We start from the raw sequence: 15,260 nt of genomic DNA, 5'->3' as shown, positions 1-15,260 counted from the left end.
CTGTCATTCTGTTCCAGCTCCTTGGAAATGAATGAAGCATTAACCCGCCCCCGCCCCCCCCCCCCCCATGCACACTCTGTTCAAGAAAACCATTCAGGGGCGCCTGGGTGGCTCAGTTGGTTAAGCATCCGACTTCGGCTCAGGTCATGATCTCACAGTTCATGAGTTCGAGCCCCGCGTCGGGCCTGGAGCCTGCTTCAGATTCTGTGTCTCCCTCTCTCTCTGCTCCTCCCCCACTCAGGTTCTGTTTCTCTGTCTCTCAAAACTAAATAAACATTAAAAAAAAAATAGAAAAAAAGAAAGCCTTTTCAGCCAGACAACTTCAGGAGAAATGCATGTGGAATAGGAAATTCCAGAATGAAAAATTCCAAAAAGCGTGAACGTGCCTTCTACGGAAAGCCAATTCAAAACGAAGGGAGAATCGATCGCATCACCTCTTTCTCCGAACGCCTTTACGATGATTCGCAACTTCTTTTATAAACTTGCAGAATACTAACTGGAAGATGTCTTATGAGGCACACTGTACAAAAAGGGACGGGAGTCAGCGTTGTTTTCTCTGCGCCTGTCATAAATGCCTTCGTGTGCCATGGCTATCAGGAGGGAGTTAGCAAGAGCTAAAAATGAGGGGAGAAATTTCACCCGAGCCCTGGGTAAGTTCGAATGTCCCCGTGCGATTAATAGTGTGTGAGATGGGTATGTGCTCTGAGTCCCAGCAGACTGAGCTTTATCAGTTGAGCGACGAAGCCAAGGAAGAAGCCGACGCGTGCTTGAAATCTCCGAGGATGTTTCTCGCTGGGGAGCAGCTCAGCAGGGGGCTGGGCTGCCACATCCGGTGATTGAACCAGAGTTTTCCATTTATCCGCAGAACGAGTTCTGTGCCTCCAGCTGCAGTGCAGGCCTGCCCACAGTCCCCTGCCAGCGGCGTGTTAACACCCTGACCTGGAGGGACCAGCTAAGGGTGAGAAAGCGCTTCACTCTCCATATCTATCTCGTGCGTATTTGGTTAGCTGAGACCGGCCGTGCCCGCTGTGCGTTCAGGTCTCGTGGAGGCAAACCCGTGTCGACGGGCAACCTGTCCGCTCAATTCCAAGACACAGAGGGCCCGCTACGCGCTTTGAAACCATTCGCTCATCTTAGCGAACCGCTGGTGAAATATTTTACTTAAACAAATACAAAAATTTAATTGCCTTCACTTGCAGCACTGAACTTAAAAAAATTGTCTCCATAGACCTGAATCATCTTAGAGGCAAATGTTAGCAAAGGCGATGGCGGTGGGGGTTCCGGATTTGTTTCCAGGTAGATTCGATGATAAAGCAATGGGATGACACCAAAGTTTCTTTTAGCCTCTGCACTGCCCGTGCGGGACGTGGGAGTCCTGAGAAGCGAATAAAATGGTTTCGTTTCGTTTACCAACTGGCGGACTCCCACGTGCAAAGGCACTCCTCGCACGTGGGTTGTTGGGCACATTTGGCCACCGCCTTACTGACCTCTGCTGAGAAAACGAAGTGATGGGTGGAAACCGCCTTAAACACTTAAGAGGGCCATTGACCCCAAGCGTAAACACAGCATTTGACTATTGGTGGTTTAATAATGCTGGATACCGTTTCTCAAATACATTTTAGAAGGGTCTCAAGCCCTACTGCCTCGACTGCTAGAGAGACGTGTGACCTCCTCGTTTCCTCTAGGAGAGTCGTTGGCAGGAGATTAGTGCCCTGCCCGTCACCCGGGGAACCCTGTGTGAGCACCCACTTTTACAAAGGGGTCGCTTTGCACGAGTGCGTTTCTGCTCGCGTCCCTGGCCGTGAGTCCAGCCACCCTCAGGTTCACAGCCTGTGTCCACTGTGAGACGTGCTTGCGTCTCTACCTGCAGGGTTTAGCTTTGGCCGCCTCCTTCAGTTTCTCCCCTGATTGGGGCCCCGGCTGTAGTCACTTTGGTGGCTTGACTTAGGAGAATGAACCAGAAGAGCAGAGAAAGGCAGGTTGGCTTCTCCCGCTCCCTCTCACCTTACCGATTCTGATCCGCAACCCAAACGCATTGGGTTATCTGGATGCCGTTGACGAGTGGCTAGGATGGGCACACCCCCCCTTTATTCAGCTGTGGCCCCAGCCACCTCCAGGTCGGGACCGCCACATTAACCCCCTCGGCCAACCAGTGCTGACGTCTGGGCCACTCTCTGTGCTGTCCTTCCTGATTTGACCCAACAGATCCTTAGCCCACTGTCCTATCTATGGATGAGGGAGGGAAGGTAGTTTGGCCTCAAGGTTCTCAGACTTGCCCCTGCGTCACAGATACCTGGAGGGCTTTTTAAAACACAGTTTGCTAGCCCCACTCCCAGATGCCCTTTCAATAGGCAAAGCCAGTTCACAGTCTGCAACCTGTGCAGCTGCACAGGGCCTCCATTGAGAAGAGGCCCACACTTGGCTCGATGATCTGCTATCGCCACCTGCAAATTCTTAATTTTTTTTTTCACCGGGGGCCTCCCATGTTATAGCCAGTCCAGACAGTAGGTCCAGAGCGAGGCTCGAGAACTCGCATTTCCAACAAGTTCCCGGGTGATGTTCGCCAAAGAACAGAGGAAGTGGTCAGTGGCCCTCCACCTCCTCCTCTCTCACCTCTCCTCCATCAGCTCCAATCACAGCCATGAAAATGGAAAGGAAACGGTGTGGCAGCTCGGTTATTTTTGTTATTGTTACCACTGTTCTCTGTTTTATTCTGTTTCGGTTAAGCAAACGAAATGTTCTCATGAAGCCTTTTCCGTACACCCAATAATTAATGTGAGTGTGATTTCCCTGTCTGTACGGTCCCCAAAGAGCTTACTGCAGCAGCTTGCAAAACTATGCAAGTGGAACAACGTTGTAGTGAGTAATTTGAGAGGCTAGGGAGAGGAAAACGGTGGGAAGAGCCATAAGGTAAGACGAGGCCGGCGTGGGGACACACAGAGGTGACCACAGGCCTCGGGACGGCAACTTGATGCATGCTTCCATAGGGCCAAAGTAACCTCCTCGCTGGGCGGAAACCGAAGTGTTCCTAGTGCTGAGACCCGCTACGTTTCTTCCGTCGGGCACCTTTCTTTCTTTCTTTCTTTTTTTTTTTTTTAATTATTTTTCTTTATTTTTGAGAGGCAGAGAGAGAGAGAGAGAGAGAGAGCGCGCGCACTTGGGGGAGGCGCAGAGAGAGAGGGAGACACAGAATCCACAGCAGGCTCCAGGCTCTGAGCTGTCCGCACAGAGCCCGATGCGGGTCCCGAACTCACGTACCGTGAGATCACGACCTGAGCCACCCCCAGGCGCCCCCGTAGGGCACCTTTCTTTATGCACACAACCGTTGGCTGGATCCGCAGCTTATCATATTTGGCTGAATGTATTCTCTTCTCTATGTGTTTTAAGACAGATGAGCAAGACGCGAGGCAGAATAGTTGGGATCCCCATGAGCTAAAATGCCACCGTTCCAACATTTTCCTCCCAACGTGAGGGGGCAAAAAAGCATTCGTGGCCCTGATGGTTATTGCGTTTGGGCTAATGAATGCACTGGGCTCTCTTCAAACATCCCACAAGATCAGGCTTTAGTCCTCGCTGACTTATTCTTGCCGAGGAGACCTAAGACATTTTCATTAACGACGGGGGAAGCTGTCAACTAAACAGGGAAAACCACGGAAATTGGCCCCGTACTCTAATTTCTAGCCCTGGTCAGAACCCCGATTGTAAGCTCAGCTCCATGTTCAACCCATTCAGTTTTTCTCATTTTCATAGTAAAGTTTCCTCAGCCGGAGTCAAATTCGTGATGACACAGCAGTGTCCATTTGTTTTGCTTTGTTTTTCCCCTGCTAGAATTTGGGAGAATTCCGCCCCATTAGATATGGAGGTTAAATAGTTGCCCCGCCCCCCCATTTCCAGCAGAAATAAAATAAGTTTCTTTTATTTTTCCTTCATTTCACGGGAGGCCTCACGTTTCTGGAAAATCATCCTCATGGTTGTCCTCTGGCTCTTTCCCATAAGATTATCTATCATCGGTTTAAAGAGGAGGCAAGGAAAGGACTGATTTATTCCATGTGGATAAGAAACTTCCTCAGCAAAAAGTGCTCGAGCTCCTGGCCATGTCAGTGACAGGCGAGGCACGTCACAGATACGGAGATGCTTTTCTCCTGGACGCTAACCCCGGCTGGAAACCCGAGACTGAGCTAGATCCCCCTGTGAGGGCACGTCCTCCGTCCTGCGGGCACACAGCCCTTTAGTTAGGAAAAGATTGCTCGGGCGTGTGTTTACCTTCTTTAAGATCCCAAAGGATTTGTTTTGCAAAATTAAACCAGAAGAAAGCAAAGACTAGTTAAAGAGGAGCAAAGTGGGGTTGAGGGGGGCGACAGAAGTGGGTTCTGGAACTTTTAATCTGTCGTCATTTCCCTTCAAGATGTCAGGGCCACTGTTTTGAGGAAGGTAGAAAATACAGATGCTCCCAGGTAAGCCTTCCAACACTCTCTTCATGTTCTTGACGGTCTCATTTTCCTGCCCCTCTCACACGTTCGCTGTTATTTCTGTTGCTGTGACAACTTATGCACCGATAAGACATCATGGATATGCTGATTAGCATGTTTTGCATCCATTTGTAAAAGCACTCGTGCCTTGTAGACTCATTTTCGGAGTGTTAAAATCCCATGAACTGTAGTGGCGGTCATGTATTTGTCGTGTGTTTCGCCTCTTCATACGTGAATCTATTCTTCCCACCAGAAGCATCATCGTCGTCGTCGTTGTCGTCACTGTCACAGGAAAGATGGATTTACTCACACTGAGCGTTCGGGTGGGGGAAGAAACGTTGTCCATAAAGCCATCGTGAACTTCACGTAAAAAGTTTCATCGTTTTATGTGAATTATATTCGATTCAGGATATTAAGGAACGTCACAGAGTTCTCTGCCAGTTTTTCCTTACTTAACGGAGAGTGAGCATCAGACTTTGATTTTCCAGTGGCAGCGAGATTAATGCAGCAGGCATTTGAGCGATGCCCCCTGGAGAATACAGGGGTCCATGTCTGTTTCATCGTCCCCGCCTCCCCGGCCCGGACAGTTCCTGTAACGACTGTTGGGTTTCACTGCCCTCTGCTGGCCGTGTCGTGGAAACGCTTTCACATTATCGCTGTACAAGTGTTTGCTCCGAATTGTCTTTTGGTTTCGGCCCCTGTGCCCATCCATGCGTTCTCCTCCTGTCGTTTGTGTCACGGTCGTATCTTTTGAATCTGGTCACTAAGCGTTAACACACTCACGCGCTTGCTATTGTCTCCTTGCACCAGAAGCCCTGACATGCTGAGGTCGGAAGTTTCATTTTCTGTGGGAGGAAGGCACTCATCCACCGACTCCAACAAGGCCTCCAGCGGAGACCTCTCCCCTTATGACAACAACTCCCCAGTGCTGTCCGAGCGCTCCTTGCTGGCTATGCAAGAGGACGCGGCCCCGGGGGGCTCAGAGAAGCTTTACAAAGGGCCGGAGCAGTACGTGCTGGTGAGCCACTTGCCATCGTCGAAATCAAGGGAGAGTTCTCCTGGACCAAGGCTTGGCAAAGGTAACTGGAACCCGGCCGGCGCCGGCCAGATCGGTGACCCTGATGGCACGTGGCATGGCGTGGGCGCTTGGACCTTCTCTTCATCCCTTCCTTGTTTCATGTTCCTGTACTTCTGTGGGATTGGCCGAGTTCCGGCTCTGGGAAGAGGAGGGGATGGAGGGCCCAGTCCTGGTCTGGGAGGGTCCCTGCAGACCCCGGCATGTGGCAAGCAGTCTCATGCCCAGAGAGCCCCCGATACTCCCACTGATTGTTCCCCCCGAGCATCTGAGGGACTTGATGTGTCCTCGCCACTGAGTTTGGGAGCATGTTTGCATGTCTAAGATGTCACCTGACTATTGCTGTTACCTTTACAAAGAGAGGAAGCTGAACCCACTATATAAGGAGACGTCGTGTGCCAAAGAGGTCTCCGTGGGAGAGGAAGATTTGTTTGGCAAAATAAGGGTTCCATGGTCAAATATGTTTGGGGAATGCTGGGCTAACCGAGCTAATGGTTTCTCTATTGTACAATTTCTCAAACTCTTTAAAGTGGAAAAGAGAGTGTGGTTTACAGTTTTTCCCAAATTTATTTGACCACCGAATGTTTGCTTCTGTTCTTTTCCTCCACAGAGTAAGCCCTCAGTGCCAGGGCTCAGCAGGACACTCTGAGTAATAAATGGAAGACACATTTTATCCTACATTTATAATTTAATCCACAGAAACACCCTGAAAGGGCTTTGTTTGTTTGTTTGTTTGTTTGTTGTGTGTGTGTGTGTGTGTTTAAAGCATAGTATGTTTATTTTTATTTTATAAATAATCATGTCAAAAAATAATTGAGAAAATTCGTAATGAAAACAGTAACCTGGGGCGCCCGGTGGCTCAGTCGGTGAAGCGTCCGACTTGGGCTCAGGTCATGATCTCATGGTTCGTGGGTTTGAGCCCCGTGTCGGGCTCTGTGCTGACAGCTCGGAGCCTGGAGCCCGCTTCGGATTCTGTGTCCCCCTCTCTCTCTCTCTCTGCCCCTCTCCTGCTCACACTCTGTCTCTCTCTCCTTCAAAAATAAATAAACATTATAAAAATTAAAAAAAAAAAAAGAAAACAGTAACCCATGTTCCCTTCAAGCATAAAATTTATTTTTTAAATGTAAAACTTTAGTTTTCATAGTCCTTGTCCAGATGTATACCTAACTTTACAGCTTTGTTTTCCAAAGTATAGCTCCTTTTGAATTAAGCGTATCTCACTTAAAATCATATCATTTAGCATTTTCCATTTTGCTCACATTCTTCATGGCCATGATATCGATGCATCATAGATTTACTATTCCCTTTCTGACGTATATAAATGATCTCTAATATTTGCTCTTTTAAATTAGTGACAGATTTTCTATAGGTAACGTTCTCTGCAACAACAACACAGGAACGTGCTCTGAAGAGAATCTGGCCATTGTAAGAGGCCCGGCATATTCGGGTTTCTAAATACAGATTCAGAGAGATGTTATTCGACAACTTCCCACTAGGAAAGCTCTGATTTGTTAGCAGGTAGACTGAGGCACTCACTAGTTCTTTCTGTCTGTTGGCTATCTTGGCAAACTCTGGCACTGTGGTCCTCAATTTTGCGCACCGGGGGACAGGTGACGATGTCTGTAGGCATTTGGGGTTATCACGACTTGGGAGGGGTTGCTACTGGGGTCCAGACTGTAGAGCCCAGGGCTGAACATCCCGCGGCATGCAGGACCGCTCCCCGCAGAGAAGGATTCGGCCCCCGGTGTCACTGGTGCGGGCGCTAAGCAATCCTGTCCACTCTGTAACTGTCTCCCCGCAAACAACCCCACCCCGAGGGAATTAGAAACAAGTCGTGTTGGTGTCCAGCAGTAACTCTGAGCGTTCCATTCGCTCGCCCACGTAAAGTCCTCAACACACAACCTGGCGCGCAGTGAGCGCTCGACAAGGTCACAAGGCATCCGAACGGCTGCCCCAGGGAAGCGCCCGGTAGACACTTGCTTCAAGAAATCCTCATTATGGGGCACCTGTTGGGACGAGCACTGGGTGTCGTATGGAAACCAATTTCACGATAAATTTCATATTAAAAAAAGAAAAGAAACACTCGTTAGGATCACATCACAGGGTCGTAGCGGGGACTCTGAGATGGAGAGAACGCCCCATACGGCGCCTTCCTCTGCCAGCTCGTGAATGAACACAGGCAGGGGTGAACCTGTTGATGTCAGCAGCGGGGTATGGCGGAGGGTAGTACCAGCAGAGGGACGGTGACTATTTTACGTTCCTCTGTCTCAGTAACTGCCGTCAGAGCTGTTGTCATCCGTCACCATTGTATTCACTCCCCATCGCTGCTCTAGCAAATGACAGGTTAGTGGTTGAAAACGACACACACGTGTATTATCTCACACTTCTGGACTTCACCGATCCAAAGGGGTCCTCAGGGCTGTGTTACTCCTGGGGGCTCCAGGCTCCGAGAGGCCACCTGTGTTCTCTGGCTCGTGGCCCTTCCTCCAACAATATAGCACCTTTTCTGCCTCCCCCTCATAAGGACCCTTGTGATCGCATCGGGTCTACCCGTCCAGCTAATCCAGATCATCGTCTCGTCTCAAGACTGATAATTTAGGGGCGCCTGGGTGGCGCAGTCGGTTAAGCGTCCGACTTCAGCCAGGTCACGATCTCACGGTCCGTGAGTTCGAGCCCCGCGTCGGGCTCTGGGCTGATGGCTCAGAGCCTGGAGCCTGTTTCCGATTCTGTGTCTCCCTCTCTCTCTGCCCCTCCCCCGTCCATGCTCTGTCTCTCTCTGTCCCAAAAATAAATAAACGTTGAAAAAAAAAATTAAAAAAAAAAAAAAAGACTGATAATTTAATCACACCTGCAGTCCCTTTGGCGTATGACATCTTTACAGGTTCTGAGGATCATGACACAGACATCTTTGGGGGCCCTTATTCTGTGTACCACGACCGTTATATAGAAAGCCTTTTTGTAAATCCCCAACGGACTAAGCCTCCTGAAAGGCAGGTACGCACCTTGTTCTGTCTTGTATCCGGCACGATCTTGAATGTGATACCATGTTACAAAAATGTTTGTTGATTGACTTTTTGCTCGTCGATTTCCATCGTGAGTCACATATCTTTCTCTTTACACTTTTTCCTAGATATGGCAGAGGAGCCTTTCAATATCTGGGGAACTTGGCATTCAACATTAAAAAGTGGATCCAAAGACCCGGGAATGACAGGTGACATACTATCTTTTAAAGGCTGTTTATTGTACTTGCTTTCTAAATTAAGTTTCTTTACTTTTTTTCCTACTATCATATTAAGTACTTGTCAGATGTTATCTGGAAAATGCTGAAAATAGGGGGAAAACCATATAAAGCTATACTTAGCCTTTCTGCCAAGGTATGTCAACCTTTGACTATATTTCATTTCATTTCCTTTGCAAGAGTTTTTTATTATTTTTTTAGGGTTTATTCCTTTTTGAGAGACACAGAGAGACAGAGCGTGAATGGGGGAAGGGCAGAGAGAGAGGGAGACACAGAATCCGAAGCGGGCTCCAGGTCCTCAGCTGTCGGCACAGAGCCCGACACGGGGCTCGAGCTCACAAGCTGTGAGATCATGGCCTGAGCTGAAGTCCGACGCTCAACGGACTCAGCCACCCAGGCACCCCCTTTGCAAGAGTTTTTAAACATAGTTACAATCATTCTGTCTGCGCAACTTTATATTATCTGTTTCACTTCCATTTTCCAGTTATTTGCCATTATTATTGTGAAGGGCCACGTAGCGTTCCAGACTGCATACGCCTGGTTTACAACCCATTTTTTGGTTATCGTTGTAATAAGTGATGCTGTCAGGAACTTCTTTCTTGCGCGTTTTGTTCTGTATTTTCAATGAAGAACAGACTCACAGAATTTGGGAAAGCAAGTCCTAAATCCAGAATAGGGCAGCGAGTCAAAATTAAGAACCTTCCCAAACATCCAGAGGTGCAGTCACTAGTTTGCATTTTTGCTCATTCGAAACCACAGTTGTTTTGTCCCCCTTTGCATATCTGGAATTGTTACGTTTTCCATAACCTAGTCTATGGCTCTTTGTTTTTGTGAATTCTTCCACCAAACTGATCTTTACTTAAGCATTAATCATTTATATGCTTTTCTCTTTCATAGTATTTCATTATTTTAGCCCTTAATTCTTTCATCCATGTGGAACGTATGTTAATACACAGCATGAAGTGTGTAAACTGTTTTGGTTTTTTGTTCCAAATACGTGTGTGTGTGTGTGTGTGTGTGTACATGTGAGTGTGTCTATAGTGTATCTTTAATTTAGTGGCATCTGATCCAGCTGAATTTCGAACGGGTCCTTTAACTACATCCCGTTGTATCCTATGAGGTGCTTTACTACCCTTTGCCTCAAGGATAAACTAGTCCCAGATGTTCCGCTCCATTTCCCCGTGCTATTTCAACTCTGATCAGTCCCTGCGTAAACGCTGCTGTCTCTTGCCCCAGTGATCGTCTTCTCTTTCCCCACCTACTTTTTAGTAAATGAGAGAACGGGGCAATGGCGGTCTGGGGACCTAGGCGCCAAGAACCCGTTTGTTCGCGAAATGCAGTCTTTTGCCCTCCCTTCAGTTTCCTCGAGCCTTAACCTGTCACAGGTTGATCTCTCCCTCACATCATGTCACAGTGTGGATCGTGCAGGGCGAGGAGGAGCGGGGTCCACACAGCCATTCAGGGGCTCGGACCCCATCCAGCCCGAGCTCCCCGGGGGTGGCTCCCCGGGGGTGTCTCCATCCCAGCCTAGTAGTGGGCGGAAGGGGTGAGCCCAGAAGACTCACAGGCGTGTGTGTTTTTATTGGACCAGGCCTAGAAATGGCTGACGTCACATCTCTGCACCCTGGCTGGCCAGGCCTCTCAGTTATGTGGCCCTCCTAAATGCAAGGCAGGCTGGGAAATGTCAACCAGTCCTTCCCACGGGGCCGGTTTAGATTCAGTTCATTTATTCCAATGGCTTTTACTGACGTCGTAGAGACACGAATGCATTCGAATTTGTGTCTCCCCAGGACTGCAAATTGCCCCGAACAAGAAGAGAACGCTTCCTTTACCTTCCACGCTCGGAAAAGTTTTCATAGCCACGTGGAAGGGGCCTTTCCTGAAATAAATCAGTGGCCAGGACTATCTAGTTTGACAGCTAACGTCTGTCTTTGGAGCTGCGACGGGCACTGTGCCGGTGACCAAAACGTCACGTGTCATTTCTTTTACTGGGAAATATTTTAACTTGAGGCAGCGGCAGCTAAGAGCCAACTGGGCTTTTTCGGTTTTGAAGCTGCCAGTGGGAAGGAAATGACGGGACCTCCCAACGGGGATTCTGCAAACTAATTCCCTCTCTTGCCCCTCTCTCTGGCCTCCAGGTTCCTATGGAGACATTTTTGAAAGTAGCTCCCTGCGACCGGGGCCATGTTCCCTTTCTCAGGGGAACCTGTCCCCGAACTGGCCTCAGTGGCACGGGAGCCCCACAGAACTGGAACGTGGCCGGCAGGTCATTCGGAGGACTCGGACCACGGCCACCGTGGTGGAGTGCACGGCCTGCCCTCCCGTGTCGCGGGTCTGCAGCACGCCCCACATCCAGGGCGGCGGCAGGAGACCCGAGCAGGCCATGCCCAAGGCAGGGCGGTATTTGACTCTGGGCAGTGCCGAAGACCTCACCCAGAGCGAGCCAGGCACCGCCTGGCCGCAGAGCAGAGCCAAGCCCTGGCACCAGAGACCTCGAGAGGGCGAGAAGCGTGACAAGAGGCCTCCTCCTCCTTATCCTGGTCCAGGGAAGCAAGCTTTGGCGTCAGCCCGCCAGCCTGCCGAGTCACTGCTGTGGAGGCCTCAGAGGCCCGAAGAAGGTTCCAGAACAGCTTCGGAAGAGCCTCGGGCCACTGAGCAAAACCCGAGCACTGCCTACTCCGGTCCCGCCGGCGATCAGAACAGCAAGACTTTGGGCGACCCCGACTGGCTCGACTGGCAGAGAGAGCGGTGGCAAATCTGGGAGCTCTTGTCCACCGACAACCCCGACGCCCTCCCGGAAACGCTGGTCTGAGCCCACCCGAGTTCGCGCCCCCACGTCCCAAACAGCCTTCTTTCACTCAGTAGGGAAAAAAGGTGGTGTGGGACAATTGGACACTTCTTATTTTTCTTCTTTTACACTTTAAAAAAATAACACAGGAGAAACCGAGTTCACTCAAAGATATAGAGCACTACCCTTGCCCTTGATAATAAAGTTCTATTGCATAGCCAGCCTTAGGAGAAAACAAAAACAAAACCGGATGGCGATATCCAATCGAAAAACTACTCACTTTGGCTCTGTATAAGATAAAACTCTTGCTTTGATATCGCTTAATTGTATTTATGTGACTTCCGTTCTGACTGTTGTATATTCTGTAACAGATTATGTATGATAATCATATATGATATATTCACAGAAACAGAAGGAACCATTTTTTTTTTTAAATCACTTCACGCATACTAAGGAATGAGATTCCATAGAATGTTCTAGAATATGCACAAGCAGGTTTCTGTGCTTTTGCCATAGCTTTTTAACTGGGGATAGCCCTTCCTTCAATGCCTAAGAAAAAACGCTAACACAGCAAAACAAAACAGAATATGCCAAGCCATATTTTTATATAGTAGTGAGATACGAAAAAAATGTAGTCACCGAATGCTTTTTCATATTGAGTATGTTTTAAGGAGAATATTAAATTTGATACATTATGGAATATATTTTTAGAATCTGTTTAGAAAGGTTTCAGTTAATCAAACAAGAGAAAGGCCGTGCCTAACAAAGAAAGAATAATTAAGTTGTCCTTCCCAGTTTAGATCAAATTCAGTTTTATATAGACCATATATAATATATATTTATAATGTATAATTTTTATGTATTTTTCAAAACTACAAACTGGAATCCAACTATAAAGTGTTTAAGAATCCAAATGGAGTATTCAAATTACAGAACGCAGTTTTTCCTTCTGCCCCATAATCAGTATTAACCAAATTATACGCAGTGCTTTGTAAAGTAAATCATGTTTGGGGGAAAAAAAAAAACTACAGCTTTGTATTGACGTCGTGCCAAAGGCTGAGGAAATGTTTCCTTCAGGAATTTTGTGTGTATTGTAAAATGCTCCTGCCACACTTCAGTTTGAAGTTTTTCAACCGCAAAACCATTTTTGACCAGCAGGTGGCGATTCGCTTCAGTATTTTCTGAGATTTTTTTTTTTTCACTTCATAAGGGAATGTGTATTATAGAAAAGGATTTTTTTTTTTTTTTATGGAACATGCTACTCTTAATCTTCATGTTGGCAATGAAATTTTCCGTGGTGTTTCTTCATGTTCTATCTTGTGCCATGATGAATAAAAAGTTAAACAGAGACTTTGTTCCCTGGCATTAAATCTGATGAATGAACTCACCCGCCATTCCAGACCTACCCTTCACTATCCACAAGTCCAAGTGCAATAGACAGCAGCGCTACTATACATATGCAGCTAAAGAGCTGGTAAAAAATTATCAGACGGTTTGGGAACACTGACACACTTAGAAGTTTACAACAATCATTTCTTTCGAGTGGAGGCTGTGTTTAGCCACAGGCCGGGTTTCCGCCTGCTGGACAGGTGTTGCCAACACAATCCCTGTAAGGTACATCCGTCCTAAGGGCCTTAGATGCTTCATTCGTTTCAGCGGCCGGCTGGGACTCAGGAAGGATTTGGCCGCCAGTATCCGGATCTTCCCGGGTGCCCCCACGCAGCGGAAAGTTGTGAACGAGGCTCCGAGCAAACGCTACTTGATTGTGGATGGCAAGTTGCTTTTCCGTGCCACCCCCTCTCCTCCTACTGACCCCGTGTTTTCCAGGCTTTGAGCGTGACTGTGACCTGGCCAGTTGTTTCCCTCCATTCTGGACTGAACTGCCTCGTGCATCGGGCCCTCTGCCCGCCAGGCTCTTGCCCAAAGAGTTTTATGTTTTAAAGCTTCCAGACCAAATGGCTCTGCGGTGGACGTCTGTGACACAAAGGGTAATGAAAAGTCTCTCCATCTGTTGATAGTCAGATCTAGAATAGCTGTTCCAGGAAACAGGGCTCAGCATGTATTTTAAATAATCAAACTGAGTGTGTGTGTGTGTGTGTGTGTGTGTGTGTGTGTGTGAAAGAGAGAGAGAGAGAGAAACAATATTCACTCTCCCTCTCTCTTTGTGTGATTTAAGCCCAGTGGCCGTATCTTTAGCATAGCGAGTGAAAGCTGGGTTTTTAGATACCCTTATCACATTGAAAATAAGTTGTTTTAAAATACACACACGGGACCCAAGGACCGGAGTGGAAATTGAAGTAATTTGTAACACCTTGTAAATGACAGAACGCCTGACAAGAAACAAATAGAGCTCAGACGCTTTCAAGTTGGAGCAAAGAAGCGATGTCACAGGTGTCTCTGCGTCTGTGAACACGAGCACTGCTTGTGTGTCTCTGGCAACAGGGCCAGAAAGATGATGGCAGAAATGGCCGAACGCGAATTTCTCTTGATCCATCTAAGTGGCTGTTAACGTACGCGCGTTGTGGTTTGTCACAGAAAACCCAAACCTCTCCCACCAGTGGAATTTGCACAAGTTGAGGAAACATCTAGATAAGCCCGGCTTGCTTCTTTTCTCATGCGCGTTTCACTACACACCTGCTTGGCAGGGGGACAGCATTGGGATTAAACGTAAGGAGCCGCCGGAACAAAGTCCGGGCCTGTGGCTCAGGCTTCTGGCAGGCGGACGGCAGGGGGTGGACGAGAGACGGGACCACGGCTCGGCCGGACGGATTTTTGAAACGGGACTAAACGGGCAGCAAATGTTCGAGAGAGAAAAAATGCAAACCAAAGGCGAATGCCAAAAAAGGTGGAGAGTCTTCGGCGCAGTCGAGGCGACAGATGGCGTGGCGGAGACGGGCGACTGCGGATAGTGGTCCCTGGGGTGCGCACCCCTGGCCCGGTGAGGCCCCCCCGCGCACCCGCCCCAGCCGAAGACCCCACGGAGGTTGCAAAAGGGTCAGGAGATTCTCGAAATTCAATTCAGGCGACATCCGTTCAGCCTAGAGTGACCGACTCGTCCCAGTTTGATGGGGACATCCCGGCTTTCGTGATAAAAAAAAGAAACCAGGGCCCTGCCTCAATGGTCACGTTTTAGTAGAGGCACCTCGCGTGCCGTGTCTGAGATGTAATTATACCGAACACAGATTTCTTGTCCCAGATACGACACGGTACATACTTGTGTTAGAGAGCCACTCACTGGTTACCTGACATTCAATTGAACTGTCTCTTGCTAAGTTTGGTCACCCTCATCTGCAGCCATGGTACCCCACTCAGTCCCCAGTGGCTTGACATCTTCACTGAATGTTGCACGGGGCCTCCCCAGCCCTGAAGGACCAGCTGCATGCCTGCCACGTGCAGCCACATTCTCTCTAGCCACCAGCCACCCCCTGGTCCAGGGCGTCTTACCCCCAGCCTCCCCGGGATCCCACCCTCACGGCCTGTCTCGCAGGTGTCTTCTGTGCGTCTGCCCTCACCATCTCCTTCGTTCCTGCACGCCACCGCCCTGGGTGTAGTTTACAACCCACACCTTGTCACAGGCGTGTTCCTGCTTTAAAACCACCGATGGCCTCCTCCCCCTCTGGCCTCCAAGGCAAAGTCCACACGCCCGGTGATAATATCCAAACGCTCCAGAGTCCAACCTCGATCCGCCTT

General features: G+C 48.8%; 1 protein-coding gene across 4 annotated transcripts in view; it reads left to right on the top strand.

Annotated features, from left to right (window-relative positions):
- ARHGAP6 (Rho GTPase activating protein 6) overlaps positions 1-12,918 on the top strand; it is a 453,678-nt gene extending 440,760 nt beyond the window's left edge. For all 4 annotated transcript variants that reach the window (XM_045472356.1, XM_045472357.1, XM_045472358.1 and 1 more), the window contains exons 11-13: positions 5,280-5,548; positions 8,675-8,755; positions 10,921-12,918. In XM_045472356.1, coding sequence (XP_045328312.1) covers positions 5,280-5,548; positions 8,675-8,755; positions 10,921-11,594 — 1,024 coding nt within the window. In that variant the 3' untranslated portion in view covers positions 11,595-12,918. The remainder of the gene's footprint in view (positions 1-5,279; positions 5,549-8,674; positions 8,756-10,920) is intronic.
- The last annotated feature ends 2,342 nt before the right edge of the window (positions 12,919-15,260 follow it).

Source organism: Leopardus geoffroyi, chromosome X (assembly GCF_018350155.1).
Source record: "Leopardus geoffroyi isolate Oge1 chromosome X, O.geoffroyi_Oge1_pat1.0, whole genome shotgun sequence".
NCBI classification, from domain to species: domain Eukaryota; kingdom Metazoa; phylum Chordata; class Mammalia; order Carnivora; family Felidae; genus Leopardus; species Leopardus geoffroyi.
The sequence above is the reverse complement of the archived record's forward strand: the minus strand, read 5'-3'. Positions and strand labels throughout refer to the sequence as shown.